General features: G+C 37.3%; 2 protein-coding genes across 2 annotated transcripts in view; one reads left to right on the forward strand and one right to left on the reverse strand.

The window, feature by feature from the left end:
* Positions 1-300: 300 nt before the first annotated feature.
* On the reverse strand, positions 301-24125 carry LOC146000358 (proton-coupled zinc antiporter SLC30A2-like). Its single transcript, XM_083137913.1, has 7 exons — positions 23515-24125; positions 18099-18236; positions 17248-17410; positions 16609-16762; positions 15025-15250; positions 13556-13796; positions 301-10398 (listed from the first exon to the last, which is right to left on the reverse strand). Exons 1-7 carry the CDS (start codon positions 23878-23880, stop codon positions 10250-10252), a joined length of 1437 nt encoding a protein of 478 aa, XP_082994039.1. The 5' UTR covers positions 23881-24125; the 3' UTR covers positions 301-10249.
* LOC146000332 (zinc transporter foi-like) overlaps positions 23222-24127 on the forward strand; it is a 108661-nt gene continuing 107755 nt past the window's right edge. Inside the window, exon 1 of the mRNA XM_083137892.1 lies at positions 23222-23240. The gene's annotated coding sequence lies outside the window, so the exon portion shown is untranslated. The remainder of the gene's footprint in view (positions 23241-24127) is intronic.

Raw genomic sequence — 24127 nt, forward strand, 5'->3', positions numbered from 1 at the left:
ACCTGACTGGTCCTTGAAGAAGCTGGAAGGTTCAAGGATTCCTTTAATAAACGTAAATTGCTGCAATGCATATTTAGATATTTACTTTAAAGGAATAGGGTGTGTTCAAATCCATAAAATTATATCACTAGGGAAGAATGTTGCACTAAATTATATTTTAGATATACAACAGTTATCAGTAATTTTTACTGATAAACTGATATGTAGGTTGATTGTGCATACATCAATTAATTAGTAATATATATATATATATATATATATATATATATATATATATATATATATATATATATATATATAAACATACATACATACACCATCACTGGATATGACAATGCCAACTTTAGTCATCTTCATTTCTCAACATTAAGTAAACTTTGCTTGGAAGAAAAACAAAATAAGTAATATCAACAAAGATCTACACAATGTTCCATTTAACACAGATTAATAAATACAGGAAAACAAGTCTTGATAATACCTTAAACTACAAAAGTATTACTATTTAAAGTAATACAATTACTAATTGATAAGAAATTAACATTATTACTGTGTGCATCAGCAGGTCTGCAGAAGCAATACTTTCCTATGCACATTCCATTGGTAAAATGGCTGCAGTTAAAATTTTTCTCTCTTTAAGATATAACAAAATACAGGGCTCTTCTTTCCCTTTTGGGCACCTAACGGTGGCACGCTTGGCAGCCACCCGGATGCCAACTCCCGTCATATTGCGTGCGATATCTCCACTTGCTTTGAAATGACTTCAAGTTCTCAGAATTATAGTAACAATTACATTAAATATAAGCACGTTAATTGTCACAGGGGATGTTGGAAATGTTGTCCTCTTGCATCCATACCTTTTTGGCATGTGTTTAGGAAATTTTGTGGTGTTTTTAGGAAATTTCACGGAGCTTTGGTAACAAGACATGCTAAGGATAAAAGGAAATTTCCTAACAGCTCGCGGCGCAAAAGTGCCAACTGAAACACATGGCTTTCAACATAACTTGTGGATTTCTTTCTTAATCCCATTCCATTTCAGTAACTTTGGGATCTCAGTTCAGTCTTATTTTTAAAGTGGTTACGTGTTACAAGTGTTCTTGCAATTTTCTATTGTTTGGTAAAGTTTTTGTTAAGTGTTATTTCCATTTTGCTATAGTTTTAATAATGGCATATATGGCCTCCCCGATGGTGCAGTAGTAGTGTCGTCACCTTGTAATCAAGTGGTCCCGGGTACAATTCTCTGTGGAGGCATATAGTTGTTCGGATCCCACTTTAAACTGTAGGTCCAGTCCGCATTAGCCTTACTGTGCATAAAGTGGACTTAAAACACCAAATCAATATAATCCAAAATAATGGCACATACATACAGATTACAACCAAAAGTTTTATGTGATTACAAATTCTTGTGAGGATGTTCATAGACGATTTTCAACAGAATTCCCAGGTGTGCCTGTTCAATACAGAAATACCGTGTGAAACCTTGTGAACAAATTCAGGGAAACAGGATATATTCTCGATAAGAAGCAAATGGTAAAACAGCGTGTACTTACCGAGGATAAATTGGACAAAGTGGGAGAAAGATTAGAACATACTCCTCAAAAATCGCTCCGACGACTTGCACAGGAAATGGAAATTTCCCTAACAACAGCATGGCGAGCTACCAAATTTTTAAAACTGAAACCGTACAAGGTCACTGTTGTCCAGGAACTGCTACCATGCGATAACAAGAGTCAGGTAAATTTCTGTAAATGGAATTTTTGGAATGTGAATGCTGGGGTAATTGATCCACGTTTAATATTCTTCTCTGACGAAGCATGGTTCCGTTTAAGGAACCATGTTGCATCACAGAATAACAGGTATTGGAGCTCAGATAAACCCGATGTTATACACGAAACTCCTTTGCATGACCAGAAAATTGGTGTTTGGTGTGCAGTAAATGCATACAGAGTTACAGAACCCATATTTTATGAAAATATTATAAATGCACAGAGATACAGTGACGACATACATACACCATTCTTCGAATAACTAACTGATATTGAATGTCAGTCAGGGTTTTTCCAAAAAGACACCCCACACACATCTGAAGAGTCATTGGATTTCATTCAGGAAATTTTTGAAGACCGGATTATTAGCAAAGGATTGTGGCCCCCACGGTTCTCTGATCTCACTGTATGCAATTTTTATCTATGGGGGAAATTGAAAAATATAGTCTATGCAACAAACCCCCACACATTAGAAGAACTGAAGGAGAATATTAGGAGAGAAACAAACAATTTCAGAAGCTGAACTGTTGCGTGTAAATGAAAATTTCCTGAAAAGATGCCAGAAATATGTGGATGCAGGACGACACCATTTCCAGTATCTCTTGTCACAAGGTACGTGCTTATTTTGATTGTAATTGTAATTGACACTTTAATGATTGTAACTGTATTTGTTGCAGAAATGAATTTGCAATAATTTTCATAACATAACAGGTAATTACAGTAAAAATTGCCATCTCTGAGAGTCCGATCTGCCACCTTCCAAAATATTTTTTCTCAATTATTAAGGGCCACGCCCTCCCGTCCCTACACTTTCGACACCAGTATTGCCATAAAGCCAGAAGTACACTCAGCGTAAAGAAATGATTGTAGTTTAGTGAAACAAAAATAGGGGACAGTGCCAGTGGTGCCAACTTAAATGAGCCTGTGGGGCTCGAACCCACACAATAATTTGCCTGTTATATATATATTTTTTTTTTAGAAATAAAGTCTCTGCGATTAAGAAAAGTTTTCATCATTGTAGACTGAAACAATTCTCGCAAGTTTAATTATTAATTATTTTTAAAATGTTACATAATTTTTATATGATACGTTTCAGTGTCCTATATTATTTACACCATCCACGGTCATCGCTATTAGAAATATAAGGGAGGTTAAATAAGGGCTTGTAAACAGGATGAGGATTGCTAGGCACTAAAACTCTCAAAATAAGCAGGTAAATAAGAACAAAATACAAAATAGGCACTAATCATTCTGCACATCGCGCTACGATGCCAGGGGTTCCAGGTTCGATTCCTGGCCTGGGCATGGATGTTTGTGAGTGTTCATTCATCAATTTCATCATATCACTCACCTCCATCTTTGAAAATTAGCCAAAAGTGGCACAAAAAGCGAAGTAAAATAAATGAAATCAAATCAAACTAAACATGTTGAATATTTTCATAATTTACATGGATTAGGCAGTGAAAAAGCTGTTATCTTCGAAAGAAGCATTTGTGACTGTCTTAGTCACAAAAGAACACTATACCTGTGAAACATGAATACCACTCACTCAGGCACATAGTGGTTCGGATCCCACTTTAAATTGTAGGTCTAGTCCCGATTAGCCTTACTGTGCATAAGTGGACTTAAAATACCAACTCAATCAATCAATCAACGAACACCACTCAAAAATGTCACGAGACGGTTTTTAAACATAAACGCCTACATTATCTGGTCAAGGAACAAGAAAAGGCATTTTATGGCAAATCGTTAGCCTATTATTGCATAAAATTTAAAACAAATCTCCGTGATCAACCTACAAATTTCCTAAAACCACGCCAAAAACGAGTGGATGCACGAGGACAACATTTCCAACATCCCCCATGACAATTAACATGCTTATTTTGATTGTATTTGTAACTGTAGTTCTGAGAACTTGAAGTCAGAACTGAGAAGAAGCTAGCAGTTTCCATAGCAGAGATATCGCACGCAATTTGACGGGAGTTGGCATCCGGGCAGCTGCCAAGCGTGCCGCCGTCAGGTGCCCAAAGGGAGAAAGGAGGACCCTGTATTTGTGAAGTTGTTTGCAAGCACCAGTACCTGAGTAAGACCTTGTAAAGGCATTTACAAAAGTGCAAGTGTTCAATTTAAGTGAAAGCAGTCAAGCTTACCCTGTACAATAGCTTAAGACATACTGGTACCACTTATTATTACAGTAATAGCATTTTGGAGTATATTTTTAAGTAGGCTAGATAGATAGAAATTTATTTACTTTCCAATTAATTTGTACCCATAATAATATTTTTATCTAAAATACACCATGCAACAGCAGAAATGGGGTATGGGATTTATGAATGTTGTAAATGTGTAACAGCATATATTTCCCTACATTAACACTTTTAAACAACTGCAAAACACACCTTAGCAAGAGTTACGAGGGGGTGCTGAAAAGTTCGTAGCCCAACCCAGAAGGAGTGCACGTGGAATGATGAAACTTTACAGTTTTAAAGAACATATCTTGGTATGTACACATGCAAATTTTCATATTAATAACGGAATTGGTATTGTGGTTTTCAGGCCTCGAAAGTGATCATGCATGCCCAGCCAGCGATTTTCACAAACATCGAGATCAGAGCAGTCATCAAATTTTTGTTCCACCAAGGAAAGTCGCCGAAGCATATTCATGGGTAAAGAAGTGGAACACTACGGGACTCTCCTCCATCATATGCAGTTGTGAAGAAGTGGGTGGCACATTTTAAACGTGGCAATTTTTCAACAGATGATGCTCCACGTGCAGGAAGATCAAAAACGGTGACTGTCCCCAAAATCGTGGATGAAATTCATGACCTTATTCTTGAAAATCGCAGAATCTCAGCAAAACGTGTGGCAGAGATTATGGGCATTTCTCGGGAATGCGTTGGTACCATAATTCATAATGATTGGACATGCGCAAGCTCTCGGCAAAATGGGTTCCCAAAAATCTGTCAGCAGATCAAAAGCGTGAAAGAGTGAGGACATCAAGGGAAGTCATTGCCCATTTTGAACGCAATGCTGACCAATTTCTGTCACGAATATTAACCATGGATGAAACATGGTTGTACCACTACGATCTTGAAATGAAACAACAGTCAATGGAGTGGCGGCACTCAGGTTCCCCTTGCCTCAAGAAGTTCAAGATGCAGAAGTCGGCTGGGAAAGTGTTTGCAACATTCTTCTGGGATAAGGATGGAGTCTTACTCATAGACTACCTGCCCAAGGGTCAGACATTTAATGCAGAGCATTACTCTGCATTACACTGCATTACACACAAAATTTAAAGACAAATTGAAAGTGCAACGCCGCGAAAAAATGAAAAAATAAATTCTGTTCCTGCAGGACAATGCCCCTGTCCATCGAGCACTGCAAACACAACTGACATTGCATGATCTAGGGTTTCAATGTCTAGATCATCCCCCTTATTCCCCAGATCTAGCTCCGTCAGACTATTTCCTATTCCCCAAACTCAAACACCACTTGAAAGGACGCCATTTTGAATCTGATAAGGAGGTGATAAGCGCTATGGAACAGTGGTATGTGGAACAACCTTCAGAATTTTTTTTCACTGGTCTGCAAAAATTGGAGCACCATGCAAGGAAGTGTATTGCACTTCGGGGGGAGTATGTAGAATAACTGTAAAATTTCATCATTCCACGCGCACTCCTTCTGGGTTGGGCTACAAACTTTTCAGCACCCCCTCGTAGAAATATTGCATTTGTTTGCATTCAACCAGTTTGATTTTTAAGAAAAAAAAATTCTGGCACATCAAATGGGGAGTTCTAATACAAACTCTGAACATACTGGGTGTCCCAGAAGTCTTTCCCTGATTACAAACTTTATTCATATCTGCTATATGCAATGTAGAGATGTGAAAGTGGTGCCAAAATGTTGGAAAACTAACAAAGTTTATTGGTTGCAGGTTTCAGTAATGTGGCTGTAGTGTAACAGTGTCAGTGCCAAGGAATCCGGAATTAATGCTCTTGACAAGGGGTGGCATCTTTCCATACAATATTTCTTGGACTTGACAGGATTTGGGAATGAAGATAAATTCCATTTTTTAAATACCACTTATTGATGGCAAATATTCTATACGAAAGAATTCTGTACATTTGAAAGTTCCTCTGCACTATTATTGGTGACCGGGTCTCGTGATACCAGAGGACATGCTGAGCTTTTTTCCTGATTTGTGAACATTTCCGGTTTTCTTTGCACTGACACTGCCACACTACAGCCACGTTACTCAAACCTGCAACAAAAAAACTTAGTTAGTTTTCCCACATTTTGGCACCACTTTCACATCTCTACCTTGCATATAGCAGATATGAATAATGTTTGTAATCAGGGAAAGACTTCTGGGACACCCAGTATGTTAAACTTGGCAATTAATGTAACTACTTAATGACAGAAACTTAGTACTAACGTTTTCTGCGAAGCTGTTTTTAGTTTGTTCTATTACTTTCGGTGGCCATTAAACAAACTAACAGCACCTTCACAGAAAACCTGAGTACTAAGATTGTCTGTAATTATTTACTACCTCGTCTCTCATTTCCAAAAAATATGAATTAACTACTGAAATATCAAATTTCAACATGCATTGCGAGATATTTTTGCTGAATAAATTACCATACGATACATTCCTTGTATTTATGATGCTTTGTTACCAACAAATCGCAATAGTAATAGGAATGCAAAAGTTAAAGAAGAAAGCACTAAAGAAAAAATTACCTCTGACTAGTCTCTCTTTCAATATCACATTCAGTCTTGTAATCATCTTCAGTGGAAGCATCATCACATGTGTGCTTAACCCTAATGTAAATCCTTCATTTTGGAGTAAAAATCCAGATGTCCACATTAATACAAATAACAACAATAAAGGAGCTTTCACATTGAAGTGAAGTGTTGTTGCATGTCACTTGAAAGTGAATCTTGGGAAGCAAATTCAAGCTTTCATGTGATGTGGCATACAGTGTGTTAGTTCACCTTGAAAGCAGCCCGAAATCCAATATTGTCGCCAAAGATGAGTTTAAATCCAGGTGCCAGAGGCAATACAAGAAACAAATTCAGTAATCTTATCGATTTCAGTGAGGGACTGATTCCATTTATGGTCATCTTTTCCTCAATTTCTGGATGCAGATAATACAGTCATTGGTGAAAACTAGCTAAAAGGTCAAAATAATTGATTTAACTGACCACAGTACCAAAGAACTTACCAATTTAATCATAGCCTAATGATAAATTAAAATTTTAAAAAAAGAACTTAGATTTCATTAAAATATATTATCTGCCCTGCAGATCCCCATTGCCAGTTCTCGCACATTTATTGAACAAAAAATAATGTTTATTAGCAAGGCTAAAACATATTTTCATTATAGTACTAAACCAACTAATTAAAAAATATTCACTTTAAACTCCCATCTCATACATTATCTGTAGTCAGGAAAGACTCTCTTAAAGATTTTGATTGATTCATTTGGTTTATTTCACTTCACTTTTTTGCCACGTTTTGCTAATTGCAAGATTAGGATGAGATATGATGAAATTGATGAATGAACACTCATAAAGAACACTAGTGCCCTGGCTGGAATTTGAACTGGGGACCCCCGACATCATAGCATGCTGTGCTAACCACTCTGTCATCGAGATCTTCTCTGGGAAAGAGTCAAAAGCCGAGGACCAACTTTGTTGTATCTTTTAGCATGCGGTTTTTGTGATGTGCAATTGTGTTCGAACAAAGTAATGTTATTATCCCTAGTAACCTAGTAAACAAACAAACAAAAGATCACATATTGCTGTGTTTGTATTTTTGTTATCGAGTTTAGTTTTTCAGCCACTTTTCACAAATCGCTACTATGAGAATTAGTGATGATTAGAAGAAACAGAGAAAAGGGACACTCACAAAAAACACCCAAACCTGGGAATTTCGATGGAAAGACTGAAGACAACCATTTTAATGTTGTCATATCAAATTGCATCCAGAAACAAAAATTACATACTTTACAGACTATTTCCACCCCTCTAGATTGACCCTGTGTTACTGAAATCAATAGATTATGAAAGCCACATAAATTAAATGTGAATATTTTTCATAAAACTAACTCAACATATTTCCTTTTTAATTGCATGCAAAATTTCCTTTTATCACATTACTGCTACCAGATTTAGAATTCAAATTTATGTTTGAAAACCTTAGCCATTGTTAATAAAAGGAAGCTTTATTGCTACCATGCCATTATTTATGCATCCACTCCTTGAAGTTGAATAAAGCACAATAGTTACAATTCAAAGATATAGGCTACGTAGGCGATACATGGAACATGCTTTCTTGGAAAGAAAAGAAAATATGGTGTTCCAGGGTCCTACATAATAAGATACTGTACGATAATCATGTGTTTATTTTTACTTTGAAATGTCGCATCGAAAGCATAGTGCTTTACATGCATTGCAATAAGCATTTGTCTTTTTTTATACTCGCACGCCAGTAAGAACGTTGTGTCAGTCAGTCAGGCGAGTGCTCGTGAACAGAGTGGCTGCTCGGACGTTTGTACGAAAGCAGCTCCGGTGTGCATGGCTATCTTTTCTACATGTTTCGTTATTGGTAGTGCTCGTGTTAGTAATAAAACAAAAACAAAACAGATATCATACATTGAAGAAAGGCTTGGGATTCAACCTACTGCTTCATGATGTATTATGTTCACAATCAAAGAGGTTCTTGGTTTCAATTATAGTATTACGTACTTCAGCTCCAAGATCAATTTGCCTCCATGGATGCATTAAATACCAACAGTAAATCTAAACAAATAGCCTCTGGCAATATTTCATTACAATACTATTAAGACATAGTTTACTGGTACTTTTATCACTGTATGTATGAATAATATCATGCGGAAAACATTATATAAATATCCTCAAATTCTCTGATATAAGCATCAATTACAAACAGTATTTCATTCAAAAGATGATTACATTTTAAGTAATAAAATTGATTAAAAAATATAGACATTTCTCAGAAACAAACTGCATTATTGACCAGTGAAAATGCAACATTCCTTGTTTTCCAGTTGTGTGTGTGTGCGTATTCTGTTTTCTGGCCCAAGCCTACAATGCAGTTAATTCTATATGCAAAAATAATATAAATATATTGATGCAAAAAAATCACTGCAGGAACCTAAAGATAAAGAATATGCAGGCATGTTTAAAAAAAAAATGTTGCTTCTTGGAAGAGATGGAAATATGGTGTTCCAGGGTCCTACAGTTTTTTTATATATATGGCAGAAAGGCCAATGTATTCTCTCTCTAATAATGGGTGATGCCTTCTGTTGTATATAGTTACATTAAAGATACTTTTTGGCATCTGTTTTTCAAATTACCCATGCTCTTCCTATTGTCAGTTGATATGAAAATTTTGCAACATATAAAAAGAAGGAATACAAAACAAATGTGTGCCATATATGAAGGGCACCAGATGTCACAACATATGTTAATTGGCAGATTATGGGTATGGCTTTTTCTCTACATGTACAGACTCAATGACCAAGAGAATGCTGCATTTTCACACAAAACACATTGTACATAAAATAGGAAGTACTAATTAACAAGAATAAAAATGCTACATAAATATATTTCACTTTAAAAAAAAAATCAGATCACTTATATTTTGTGCTTAATATCTTCCTCTTATTGGTTCAGAGTATTTATTTCATGTGCCACTGAAATGTGATTTTTTAAATAAATTATGCAAGCACACGAAATGTGATTTTTAAAACTTAAAAGAAATTATGTGAATACCTTGTGATTTCTTTAGTCTGCACAGACACTCAACAACCAAGGAAATGCAGCATTTTCACATAAAATACATTGTATGTAAAATATGAAGTGCCAATTAACAAGAATAAAATGCTAAATAAATATATTTCACTTAAAAGAACAAATTGCACGTCACGTATATTTTGTGCTTAATATCTTCCTGTTACTGGTTCTGATTATATGTACCATTTGACATTGAAATGTGACTTTTTAAAACAAATTATGCAAGTACCTTAGGATTTCATTAGCCTATGCTCCTGCTGCAGTGCGACTTTTTCCATTTAGTGTTTGGTAAGTTAAACGAAGCACACCAAGTTTTACGTATTTAGTGAATTCACATATGAATTAAACACAGAATAAAACTGATGTCACAGAATAACAATTATAAGTCGCAGTACGCAATTCTACGGACTGATCACAGAAAAATTATGCGTTAATATTATACTGTGTACAATCATGATCACAAGAAATTAATACAGTAACTTCTAGATTACAAAAATAACAATCTCAGTAAATCAGCTTTGATGAAATTGAGAACAGATATGACATTTAAATTCATTGTTGATTAAGCAAATCAAATCTACAGTTATTTTTAGAGAAAAAAATAGAAAAACTATTCTTTTCATTCTTTTGAGATCGATATGCATTCACAATTTTAACTGCAGAGATCAATCTTTTGGTGTATGGCAGTGGATGCAAGTTTGCATCACAATAGGACTGTACCTCTCTACCTGAATTGTTGTGTTGTGGATGTCAAACTTCCATTTTACAAGCTGAGTAGCATGTCTCAATACCTGATCTGGATTGGCCGTGTCATCTAGAATGTATGCAAAAAAATATGGCATCTCTTTATCCCATTTATAACATAAAATTTATGAACATAAATATACATAATCAGCCAAAGTTTTGAGGGGTGACTATACCGCGTTTGTTACAACCTGTTCCGGTTCCCGCGCTAGTTGCTCCCTGGCTTTTCTCGGTGCTGGGGAAAGTCAAGCCAGGCAGCCAATTAAAATACGCAACGTCGCAACAGCATCTACGTAAGCGCCTCACTTCTGGCTTCCATTCGCTCCTCCCTGCCCAGCAGACGATTTTTTCCTCGTTTCTCATCGGCACCGAAACTGTCGAGTGCTCCCTAGCGCGGGAAAGGGGACAGGTTGTAACAAACGCGGTATAGTAAAAGTCATAAATGGCTATATAAATGTCTAAAACACATACAAACTCAAAAATAGTTTATTATTGCATTCACATAGCTCCTCATTTCTCAACATACTACAATACGAGGGCCACTATTTATATTTTGAGCCTTGGCAACACTGATTGAAGTTAGGCGCGATTTGACGTTTGCACGGAATCGTCTGGCATTATTGACCATAACATACTTCAAATGTTTTGTCAATAGCTTCATTTGTGTTGTTTATGTTGCCTTGGAGATTGCACGACAACAATAAAATGGAATTAACTCATGAACATTTTCGTGCGATGATTTTTTACGATTTTCGACGTGGATTACCAAGACAAGAGTATATCGATCAACTTACTTCCACATTTGGTGATGAAGCCCCATTCTTTGCCACTGTGAAACGCTGGTATAACGAATTTAATCGTGGCCGCCATTCGCTCACCGACGAGATTTGCGAAGGTCGTCCAAAATCAGTGGTAGTACAAGAAAACATTGATGCTGTGCAAAACCTAATACTGCAAGATCGTCATGTGACATACTGTGAGATTGAGGCAACCATAGGCATTAGTTCCACCAGCATATATATAAAATATTACATGATCATTTAGCTGTGAGAAAGGTATGTTCTCGTTGGATCCCACACAATTTGACAAAAACTCAAAAAGACGCTTGCGTCAATTGGTGCAAACAAATGCTAAATAAATACAATCGTGGTGCTTCAAAAGATGTATATAAGATTGTAACAGGTGACGAATCATGAATATATGCATATGAGCCGGAACGTAAACAGCAGTCGACTGTATGGGTGTTTCAAGATGAACCCAATCCAACAAAAGTTGTTCGCGCTCGAAGCACATCGAAACAAATGGTCGCCTGTTTTTTCGGGAAAACTGGTCATGTGGCAACTGTGCCTTTAGAGGAATGTAGAACGGTCAACTCTGAATGGTACACAACAATTTGTTTGCCAGAGGTCTTCGGTCAAATACGGAAAACAAACAAACGCCGTCGGATCATTCTTCATCAAGACAATGCCAGCTGTCACACATTTCGTCTTACAACCGACTTTTGAACAGTCAAAAAATCGAATTGATGGGTCATCTGCCGTACAGTCCTGATTTGGCACCCAATGACTTCTTCTTGTTCCCGAATGTCAAGAATAAATTGCGTGGACAACGATTTTAGTCGGCGGAAGATGCCGTTGATACGTTCAAAAACCATATTATGGAGGTGTCTCAAGAAGATTGGAAAAACTGCTTTGACAAATGGTTCGAACGAATGCAAAAGTGTATTGACCATAAAGGAGAATACTTCGAAAAACAATAAAGCAGTTTTCAATGTCAAATTCCTGTTTTTTTCATTTTTAGGCTCAAAATATAAATAGTGACCCTCGTACTTGCAACATAAAAGTCTGGCCTCCTCCGTCGCCTTGGAATCAAGGGGTCCTGGGATCGATACCTGGTGGTTCGGATCCCACTTTAAACTGTTGGTACAGTCCCGATTAGCCCTGCTGTGCATAAAGTGGACTTAAAACACCAAATCAATCAATCATTCTGGCCTCCTCAACCTCTTTGTCATCTTGGTACATCCCTGCAAACACTTTTTTCTTTTTTATAAACCGGTCATGCATTTTACTGTATGCTAAACCCTATTGGCACATTGTTTACTGTTCCTCACCTAACAGCCTGAATAACCTCCACTCTCTGCACATTTGCTTCAGTTCCAATATCGACAGGACAACCACATCAGTAACTTTTACAACCTTCAGATAATTTATTGGCCCAATTTGAGAAACACTTCTCATGTAAAACAGGAAGCACTTCTACGTAATTATAACCTTTAAAAAGTAAAAAGTAAAGTGCTCCCCTGTGCTTAGCACCACGCGATGAAGGCGTATATGGGGTGTGGTGGTAACCACACTTTCTTGATCCGGTTGTGAGTGGGGGTGATGTGATCAGTATCATGCCCCTGACCACCTTTACCCCCCAGGTGCCCATGTCATTCAATGCTGGGTGGGTGCCGGGGCGGCTTCCAACGTTAGAAAAGTTCCCGGATTTGAACCGGCCAGGGATCGAACCCGGGACCTTTAGCATGGTAGTCAGATGCATTACCGACTGAGCCACCTATAACCTTTGCAGGAATTATTTTTGCTTACAAAATAATGCACAATAGTGCATTGTTTTGGGGTTGTTTGCTCCTCAAGCATGACTCATGGTAGCCTTGAGTGTTTCAGTTTCTTTCTATAAATGATTGAATAATTTGTTTTAATTTACATTGCCTTTTCTGCCCCTTTTGGCTAATTGTGAAGATGAGTATAGGACACACAAAGAACACCCATGTCCATGTCTGGGATACAAACCCGGAACACCTGGCATCATAGCACACTGTGGTAACCACTCCATCAAGGAGGTCAGCTTTTCTGAAAATTAAATTGACTGAATTGTTCAAGTTAGATAGAAAATATTCAAACACTATACTGCCAACAATTATAATATTATAAAATGTAGTACACCTTCAAGCATAGGAAAATTAAATTAATGTACTTAACCAATTGAACTTGTGCACTAAGAATCAATACAAGAGTGTGTAGTATTTGCTATTTCATAAATTTTTCAACATGACTTATTGGAACAACTTGTAATAATGACAAAAAAGTATCAAACATTAAAAAGTATGTTTGTATAATATTTTTTTGGCCCATTATGATAAACTGGATCATGTAAAAACATGGTCCTTAATAGATCTTATAACTCAAAGCATAGAAACTAACAAACAGAATTTATGGAACACTTACCAATAGCAAGATGAACAGCCAAAGCATTCTTGCTCACAGTCAGGGACCACACATGTAAACTATGAACCATTCTCACACCTTCCACTGACTGAAGCACATTTTGCAAGACAGAATATTCTATGTTTTTCGGAAATCCTTCCATCAATATATAAGCAGTGTCCTTTAGAATACCAACAGTTGTAACAATCACAAGGAACGAAAATATAAAAGTACAAATTGGATCTGCAAGCTTTGCTTCAGGCTGGAAAAGAAGAAGAAAAAAACTGGAATGATTTATGGCACGGGGAAAAATATGTGGCAACACTGTAAACATTGCCCCAGGCAAAGTTTCCTGTCCCTCTCTGGAAAAGGTGGGGGTCAGGGGTTGATGGTTTACAGTTTGGTTCCTTGCACTGTCCATATTTTCACTCCCTATGAAAGGTTCTTCAGATAAAGTGGCACATACTTCAACTGTCCAACAATATAAAATGTGCCACTTTAGGTGAACAGATGTGCATAAGGCTGCCTCTTGCCAGACCTTTCTTTCTCTTGGCTATAAAATTCGGTTCTGATCCTTTCTAAAAAAATACAGTGAAACCTCAATTTCACATTTTTCAGGGGACTAAGTTAAAAGAACTTAAAATGCGGGAAAATTTTATAGCATTATGGGACAGATCTATTGGGGCCACGAAGATTGAACGTACGAAGTACAATGTGGGAAAATGCAAAACCTGCCAATGTAAAATTGGGGTTCCACTGTAGTATCTGTTCCTGCACCAAGCATAGGCATAACTTCATGGGGGGCAAGGGGGGGGGGGGCACTTGCCCCAACCCAATTTTTTCTTTTCAGGTTTATTAAAATTTACAAGTTAGAGGACCTGAGGAGCAAAGTAATGAAGAGTAATATATGTGTTTTCGGTCATTTCGCAAACGTCACAGTTATTTAGTATGGTATGGAAATTTTTTTAGTCTCTTCCCCCAAAGTTAAGTCCCAGGTTTGATTCTACTCCCCTCGAAATTAGACCACAAGTTTGATTCTGGCCCCTCAAAATTAGGCCCAACTTTGATTCCACCCCTCAAAATTAGGCCCAACTCTGATTCTGCCCCTCAAAATTAGGCCCAACTCCGATTCCACCCCTCAAAATTAGGCCCAAGTTTGAATCTGCCCCCTCAAAATTAGGCCCAACTCTGATTCCGCCCCTCAAAATTAGGCCCAAGTTTGAATCTGCCCCCTCAAAATTAGGTCCCACGTTACACTCATGGCACCAAGGACACACTGCACACCTGCATTACAGTTAAGTACACCAATCGAGTTACAAACAAACAATCTGATACCTCGATAATTAATCACGTAACAAAAATAAAAACTAGCTTTTGCGTAAAATTGCTAAAAATCTGAAATTAATTTAAAATGAAAACATACTTTTTTCTTTAATAGAATTTGTCAGTAAAACGGACTAGCATTTATGTCAAAGGAAAGTTAAACTTACATAAAATTTTATAACAAATGCTGCCACTAACACACCAATACTCTGAATTAGGTCACCAACAACATGTATCACAGCTGCTCTAACATTGATATTTTTCTGCTTGGTCCCATGTTCTGAGGATCGTTGGTGGCTCTCCTGGTTTCCTGCAGCCGGTCCTTGCTGTCTGTGAGGTTGAGAATGAGAATGTCTATGGCCGTGACATGCTCCATGGAGAACAAGACCCATACTGTAAAAAATATAATTTTTCTTAACATCCAATAAAAACAAAGCAATTTTTGCCAAAACCCAAAACCTAACCTACCCATCTTTCTGTACAATAAATTTCAAGTCTTTTATTTCATCTGATTATTGATTGAATAAAATATCCAAATGTTAGGCACACCTGGTACTGCCCTCTGACACAACCAATGTTTGTCGTAATTTCGAAAGAAAAAAAACATCCTTTCTTTATGAACATGCCATAATCAACCCCATAAAATCGTCTGTAATGAATAAAATGTGTAAAAATTTATCATTCTTCTATCAATTTGAAAGATGTCCACACAAATCATCAATTCGCAACGAAAATTTTTCACAAAATTACTTTCCATTTGCATTAGGATGCCACTAGAATATAGCAATTGTATCTAGGTAGTGGTCATCAAGAGATCCAGGGGTTGGTACCTGTTGGAGGCAGATGGTGGTTGGAATCCCACTTTAAACTGTAGATCCAGTCCTGATTAGCATATTTATGCATAAAGTGGACTTAAAATAAAAACTGAATATAGAAAAATAACAACCACCAGAAGTACAGAGCATTCCCTGACATTCGCTACAAGACTCGACAGAAAGCAGCCTGGCATCAGTGCTTGTCTTTCCCGGTGAACGGGTCCGTGACAGTCGCTAGAGTCTGCTATTAAAATTACAGTTTTCATATTGTGTACTAACCTTGACTACAGAAGGTGTTGAAAATGATGTCCCTCTGCTGCAACACATTCCTGGCATCTCTGAAGGAAATTGGCATTTACACGTGCAAGTTCGTCTACTGTAATTCTCCCGATTTCTCGTAGAATACTCTCTTTTAACTCATGGATGGTGTGTGGATTGTCTTTGTATACTTTATTTTTTAGATTTCCCCATTTTTCTTTCCACTTTTATTCAGAACTGACCCTGTTACTCTAAACTTTTATACGAGGTTTAATATAGTGGTCCTATGTGGAATGGGAACACCAGGCAATTTCGTTGCATAACGTCGTCGCACTTCTCCACAATTCCTCTTTCTGAAGCAACACTCGACAAGATAAATCCTTTGTTGTAATGTAAACTTTTGTGGTGCCATATTAAGCCACAATCTTCAACACATGGACACGACTCAACACAACTTCAGAGGGAGGATTATACTGGCGTCAGTCTGCAACGTAAACAGAAAGGAAAAGGGAGAGGGAGAGAAGGCAGGGAGTGCGAAAAAAAACAAAGACAAGTGCTGACGCCGGGCCGCTTGCCGCCGAGTCTCGTAGCGAATGTCAGGGAATGATCTGTAGTCTTGTGCAGAAAAATTCTCATTTCAATATCCCACTCATTGAAAGAAAATTGCTATGTACTTACATAATATTTATTCCTACTCCAATGGCTGCTACTATCATCATGATATCCGCTTCTATTTCAAATTCACCACTTATCACCCGAAGAATAGCCAAGTACACAAAAACACCAGTAAGCACCCAGATAATTGCTATATTTACTAAGGCTCCTAAGATTTCTGAAATACAAGGTAAGAACAATTAATACTCTGAATCAGGTGTGTGTATTCATTGAAATACAATAATATGGTACACATATTTTTCTTGTGTTGCTTTTCTGTCACTTTCGGTTAATAATGATGAAGAAGAATGAAGATTAGATGATGATGAAGAGATGTCCAGACCAGGACTCAACCCTCAATCTTGGTGAGAGCTGACCTCCATGACGAAGTGCTTAGCACAGCACATTACGATGCCAGGGGTAACGCGTTCGAATCCCAGTCTGAGCATGGGTTAACTCTGTGAGCGTCCCTTCATAAATTTCATCATATTATCATTCATCCTTATCTTTGTGATTAGCGACAAGTGGCAGAAAAGTGAAGTATAATAAACCCAACCAACCTTTGGTGTGAAGATTGTCAAGTTGATAACTCAACATGCTCGGCTACCAAGGCAGCATAATATAACTGTGTCAATACAAATTTTCAAGAAAAATGAAAACTACCTGTCCTGTAGTATCCAAACGACATTTTTTTTGTAGGTGGTTTCTTTCCATTCCAAATAGCGAATAAACTGACTAGAAAACCTATCAAGTCAGACAATAAATGAGCAGCATCAGTCATTACAGCCAAGCTACCTGCAAGGTAACCTCCTACTATCTCAGCAACCTGAAATAAAAAAATAAAATAAAAACAGCAATATAAACAGTAGTATACTATACTTCCTTGTAATATAACCCATCTATTGGCATATGCAGGGGTGGCCACGAAATCTCAATAGTAGGATATCATTAGTTCTTATAGACATTACAAAGGGAATTAATTCTCACATTTTTATAGCCCAACAGCAACTAAGGCCATCTGGTCATAAAACATAGTTGAATAAAAAAATCTGATTGTTCAAAAATTGATACAAACATCTTTGAATTAGTACAATTTCAAAATGGCCAAAATTAACATCTCAAACCATTACAAGGTGAGCCATGCGGAAGCATCACTTCCAAATGGCGGAGGAGATATGAGAGTAAAAGGAGAGGTAAACCCCTGAAAGGATGAATCATTAGTGTGAAAAAAAGACAAAACTTTCTAATGATGTCTACACTGATGTCAAAGCTTGCACTAGAGCTCATCTGTATTATGTTTTGATGCACAAAAAATGCAACTTAGATATCACATAAATAGAAAAACTAAATTTTGTGACTCTTGAATGGTTTTTCTTACTGTGAGCTCAGTGATGTTCATGGTTTCTTGAATAAATATTAATTAGGACTGATTGCCCAGGTTGTCATAGAGTCTGGCTACTTAAGCACACCGAAATAATGAAAACATTTCTGAAAATATTATTGCAAGTACTCACCATAAAGATAAGGCACATTAACATAGCTGCAATCAACTGCCTCATTGCTGTTTTATTGTGCGACTGAGTGATCTGGGTGTGACAGTGGTCTTCTTCAAAAGGTTCCACAGCACTAAGACCTGCACTTTCGAATTCATCCTACAAATATGCAGACAATGTAATTATTATATGCACATACAGACTTCTAAACATTATTCAGTTATGTTGCATTAAACACAATTAAGTGCATATAGGTCTCACTCAGTTTCTGATTGTGGAATGATCTTTACAGATTGCACGGCAGGATGAAGAATGCTTTTCAGAATACTGGAAATGAGCATGGAAGTAAGTTTGTGAGAAATTACATTACGCAAGTGACCAAGTTTAACTCAGTCAGCACTGTCTGGAGACAGTTTTTATGGAAAATGCAGAAAAGCAAGGAAAGAATTTGGGAATACTAATGTAATCAAACTTCACCTCATCAAAACATGTAATACACAATTGGTAAGTACGAACCATGCAAAACACAAAATATCCGATTTTAATGTGTCTCCAATCTATGAAACTGGTACCGAAAACTTTACTACAACATGTCAGGCATATTGATTTAACTGGTATAAGGCTAACTTGACACTTTTTTGGCCTTACCATAATGAAGGGTACAGGGGCAAAAAGATGAATGTCACAAAATCACAAAAATTGATATATTGACTCCTTGATATTAAAGGCAGTCCACACTAATGGTTAAAATGTCAAAACAGGCTAAAAGTGCTGAGAGACACATATTTAATGAAGGTTTAAAAAAACGTGTGCAGGGGAAAAACGATAGATGTCCTAGGCTTACAGGGCAAAAATGATGATTGTCCATCCATTGTGTAGGAATAGATCGTTGCGTACGATACGGGCTCATAGCGCAACAGCCTTTACTTCACAGACTCATAGTAGTCTCAGTTCTGACATTGTCAGTTTGAATGCAGGTTTTGTTGGTTTCACAGTGTTCGCCATGAGTAACCCAGAAGTGGATGATAACTTTGGGAGAACAAAGAAGAAGGGTGACTGATGTTAGAAAGAAAATGCTGTTTAGTACAAATGAAACAGGAACAGACTGCAAGTGCTCTCGTTTGAAATTCTTTGTGCAATTTAATAGAATGGACAATTATAATGCACAAAACTGTTATCTAGGGGGTTTAATTACTAACGATGTTTCACGAAGAAGGCCAAGACAAAATCAGGATGACGCCAATTTACATACACATTCATACAGTTACAAAGTCTGTGTACTTAGAGGTGGTGTAATGGCTGAGTTACCTGTTTGTTTGTTACAAGGCATTTTTGGCTTTACATGGTATCAGTGCAAGGCGTGTACAGACAATTCAGTCTAAACTAGCACTGACAGGTTCTGTTGGTAAAGATGAGCGTGGGAAGCATAAAACTAGACCAAACAAATTAAAACTGGAAACTCTGAATGCCATACACTCTCACATAAAATCCCTTAGAAGCAGGAGATCATTATAGCCTTCATGACAGTGAACGTGTTTATCTACCAGAAGAATTGAACATAAAAAAGCTCCATGCCATGTATAAGGAAAAAAAAACACAAACCCTGTATCATATGAAACGTATAGTCATCTCTTCAACACAAAATTCAACATCGCTTTTGGTTATCCACGGACAGATATGTGCAGCACATGCGATGAATTCAAAGTCAATAAACAAACTGTCTAACTCATCAGTTCATGAAGAGAAACTTCAATTACATAATAATAATAATAATAATAAAATCGCCTTTATTGGAGCGGGCGTGTTTCGGCCACTAGGGCCGTTCTTACAACAGACACAGTTGCAAGACCTCAACACTCAACAAGAGTTCCATTTGCGAAGGGCAGATTCTTTCTTTACAAGGAAATGCCAAGCACGTCTCTCAAGTCAGATGACGACTTCCCGCGAGGCAGTATGTTTTGACTTTCAAAAGAATTTGAAGTTACCCAATATTAGTACCAATGGTGTATATTATAAGAGAGAGTTGTCATTCTTTCTATTTAATGTTCATGTTCTTTCCACTAAAAATCATTTTATTTCATTTGTGTATTTCACAAAGCATTCATATTCTTTACTAAAGTATTTTACAATTCAAATGGACATTCATCTTTCTTTGCTTTTTTTCTGTGCGAATAATGGACATTCATCATTTTTCACCTGCAAAATGTGCATTAAGAACGAATTTTGCCAAAAATGTGTTCTTTGTGTTTACATTATTAGACACACTGTTATATCATTAGTTAAACAATATAATGCTTCAGATTATGTAAAAATTTCATACAATGCTAAGCCATATTGTAGATGTAAGAGCGTTTCAAACATTAAAATTCATTTAACTCCATTCCAGTTTCTTGTTTCTTTTTTCCCCTGTACCCTTATGATACAAATTGATTTTAAAAAATTCCCTTACTAAACTTTTTCTTTACATCGTACTTCTGAAGATCGAAACATTCTTTACCATATACATTTTTTTTCAATGTAATTTGCATATTGTCTCTAAGCCATCCACCTGTAGTTTTGACCTAAGAAATGTTATATCATTTCACTGAGTTCGTTAAGATTAATTAAGTCTTTGGGAACCTTACCAAAAGTGTATTTATGACAGTTCTCTCCAGTTAAAAATCTTACAGAACACCCCATTTCCAGCATTTCCAGTCACAGATAACAAACATTCACAAGTGGATTGCCCAAGGAGGGCTTGGTGGGGGGGTCATAACCCCCTACCTTTGGCCCAGCATTCCATACACAATTACGTCAAAGGCAGAATAATGTGGCCAAAACAGGGCTGTATAATAAAAAAAAAGTATACATACTCCCCCTCCTCACCCTTTCGAAATTCCTGGGCATGTCACTGCCTATCTTAAGCTGCATGCACTGCTACATTTTAAAAATTATGGGGGAAGCTCAGTTTTGGAGCTGACAATAGCAACTGGATGTGGATACCAAATAAATCAAACCATTTGCAATGAGATTTCACAGATTTTCAATTTCTGGTAAGTCAAGTATTAAAACCTTATGTTACTATATTTCCTGATGCTTTTTTAACCCAACTTTAAAATAGAAAAATAAAAGACTTCATTATTCTAAGTATGGGATGTAGCTTAACCTTATTTTGCAACGTCAGAAATCTGGTCACATACGTTACCTCATATTGACCAAAATGAGTTGAATCTAAAAGTTGAGATTTTTACCGTGAGTTAGATTCATGCAAGGCTTCCTTTGTGCCAAATTTCAGAATTTTTTAACAGGACCCATCCGAGATATTTAACCCAGAAAACTGTCAAAATTCAATGAACGGCCATGTTTGAGCCCATGCTGTAATAAAGCATTTCTAAGCACTGATACTTTATTTGCAGACACCCTCCAGGTAGGTCTACACATGAGGAAAAAAAATCAAGCCTTAGACTAAACTCCATCATGGAATGACCCACCTGGGAATTCTTGATCACAAAGCAATGACACTACTATGCCACCAGAGGCCCCTGTCTTAGTTTGTGTAGACATTTTGGTGCACCAATGTGTTTAAGCCCTCTATTTCTCCTTCCCCAACTTACTTGAATAATAAATCATTTTTCATGATCATGAGTCTACAAAATATTATTGTAAAGTTAATCCTTTTGTTGCAATAACAAATGTCTTTGCTCAGCAAATGCAAACCAAATGACAATAAAAATATAATAATACTAGATCTTGTCATTCCAGGACATATCAAAGTTTGTCCAGGAGACCAAGAAAGCAAGTTCAATTCTGGAAAGGTTGGCAAGCCTACCAGGGACCCTCAATTCAAAGTATGTTGCCAATTGTGTTTACTATATTTACTCTATTAACTGCTTTTAACAAGTCAGATTGTTCCTTGACCAACTAGATTTTGGCATATGCTTTGTAAGTTATGTATGGTGACATGTGCTAAGAGAGGTCAGAGAAAAATAAAGCAAATTTACACTTACTTTGACTGCATCTTACACTCATTACGACTTTAGACTTATCACATTTATATAACCCATGATGAAGCAGGCTGTGAGGGCCAAGACCTACCTACTGACTGCTGGCCTCACTCCCAGCTGCCGAGGTGGGAGATTATCCAACCAGTTAAGAAGTGACATGTGGTCAGCACGACAAACCCCCAGTTATTGTTGTAGGTCTCCATGGCAGGGTTACGCTACTTATTCGTAGCTCCCCAATTATCTCATTATGGTGGGTGGCCACCGGTCTCATACGCTGGCCAAAATTGTAGGAGAAAAGTTGTTACGCTATATGCAGGAGACCCGAACCTGTATGCATCCCGTAGCCGGAGCCCAAAACATGACAGCTTAGGCTGCATGCCCACGGTGCGGGACATCGCATTAATATACCAGAGTGTAATGAAACATTTCTAGACATCAGTTAATGACGGAAATCAGTGCAATTCATCGCTTGACTTATACAAGCATATAGGTGTAAATGTAAGGAGAATATATTCCCCTTGCACATAAAATCAGCAGATGATGAATGACCTATGGAATATTACTGTATGTCACAAAAACACAGTGTAGTGAAATTCTGGGGGAGGTTATACATACCACAATATATATTCAAGGTTTTCAGTTTAATTAGCCTACTAGGTTTTGAGATGGTGGGTGACCCTCTCTACACTAATGTGAAAGTTAAAAATTTTATGTGGTTTATGAAGATTGTGTTCTTTTCAGCTTGTGGAGATACGTTACAACTGAGTAATTGGTGATTTTATGTGGTATAATTTATGACTATGACATAGTTGCCAACTCCATGTAAACGCATGGATTGAATTTTTAAGTCCACTTTATGCGCAGAAAGGCTAATCGGGACTGGACCTACAGTTTCAGGTGGGAGCCGAACCACTATGTGCTTCCACCAGGTATCGAACCCAGGACCCCTTGATTACAAGGCGACAATGCTACCACTGCTCCATCAGGGAGGCCCCTGGAAACTGCATGGGGAGAGTTACTTGTTACGTGGTTGTTTTTAGTGTTGTATATAAAATGTAACTGCTTTTTAATGTGCCTGATGTGACGTCAGCGACCCACTTGTTGCTAGTTATCTTCTGGTGTTCTGCTTATCCTACAGGCGAAGCTGTACGATGTGTAATCTATGCCGGGAAGTACGAAAGTAATTTCACGTTTTTGTTAGGTTCTAATGTTGATAGTAATCTGATGTTTTTATTAGGTTAGGAGAGTTAGCTTTTGATGCTGATAGTAATCTGACATTTTTGTTAAGTTAGGAGTGTTATGTTTCATGCCGATAGTAATTTACGTTCTTGTTAAGCTAGGAGAGGTAAGTTTAATGCTCATAGTAATCTTTCGTTATTCTTCGAATTTGCACGTGCCCCGATTTTAGAGCTGGACACCACATGCACTCATTAGAAAAAGAGGTAAGAACTTACATTCGACAGCAACGGAACGTCAGATCCATCCGAATTCACCACCAACCTAGGCTGTTGAGGATATGTGCTATTCAGAAGTAGTCCACTGACATTCGCATTATTGTAATCTAAACTTGGTTTACGAGAAGCATCACTGCCAGACCACCGTCTTGTTGAATTTCTAACTTCCGCTTCATAGCTTCCAACACCCGAGGTGCTGGATAATGTTCTACATCGTACACAAAATGTTGCTGGTTCTTCAATGTCTTCAATAAGAGACGGCCTTTCGTTAACAAGTAAAAAATTATCATCATCGCCTTGTGGATAAGATCTTCCAAATCGTGTACATGGATCAGCAACATCTCGGTCACCCATCAGCTGTGCCATGTTGATACTGAAGTGATTACTGAGATGTACGCATCCCAAGTTCACCTCTTATGCTCTACAAATCTGCTCCATGCCTTTCTATAAAATTATTTACAACTTTTACATTTTAGCGGAATATTCTTGTAAATTCATTTGACTTTCTACCAGAAGCTTCCCTTGTTTTGTTACAACTCTTGTACAAACATTCGAGTTACAATCACTGATAATATGGTATGCTGGTTTACATATCCCTGATGCGGAGCCACGA

The sequence above is a fragment of the Lepisma saccharinum genome, chromosome 1, assembly GCF_977018435.1.
Source record: "Lepisma saccharinum chromosome 1, izLepSacc3.1, whole genome shotgun sequence".
Lineage (NCBI taxonomy): Eukaryota > Metazoa > Arthropoda > Insecta > Zygentoma > Lepismatidae > Lepisma > Lepisma saccharinum.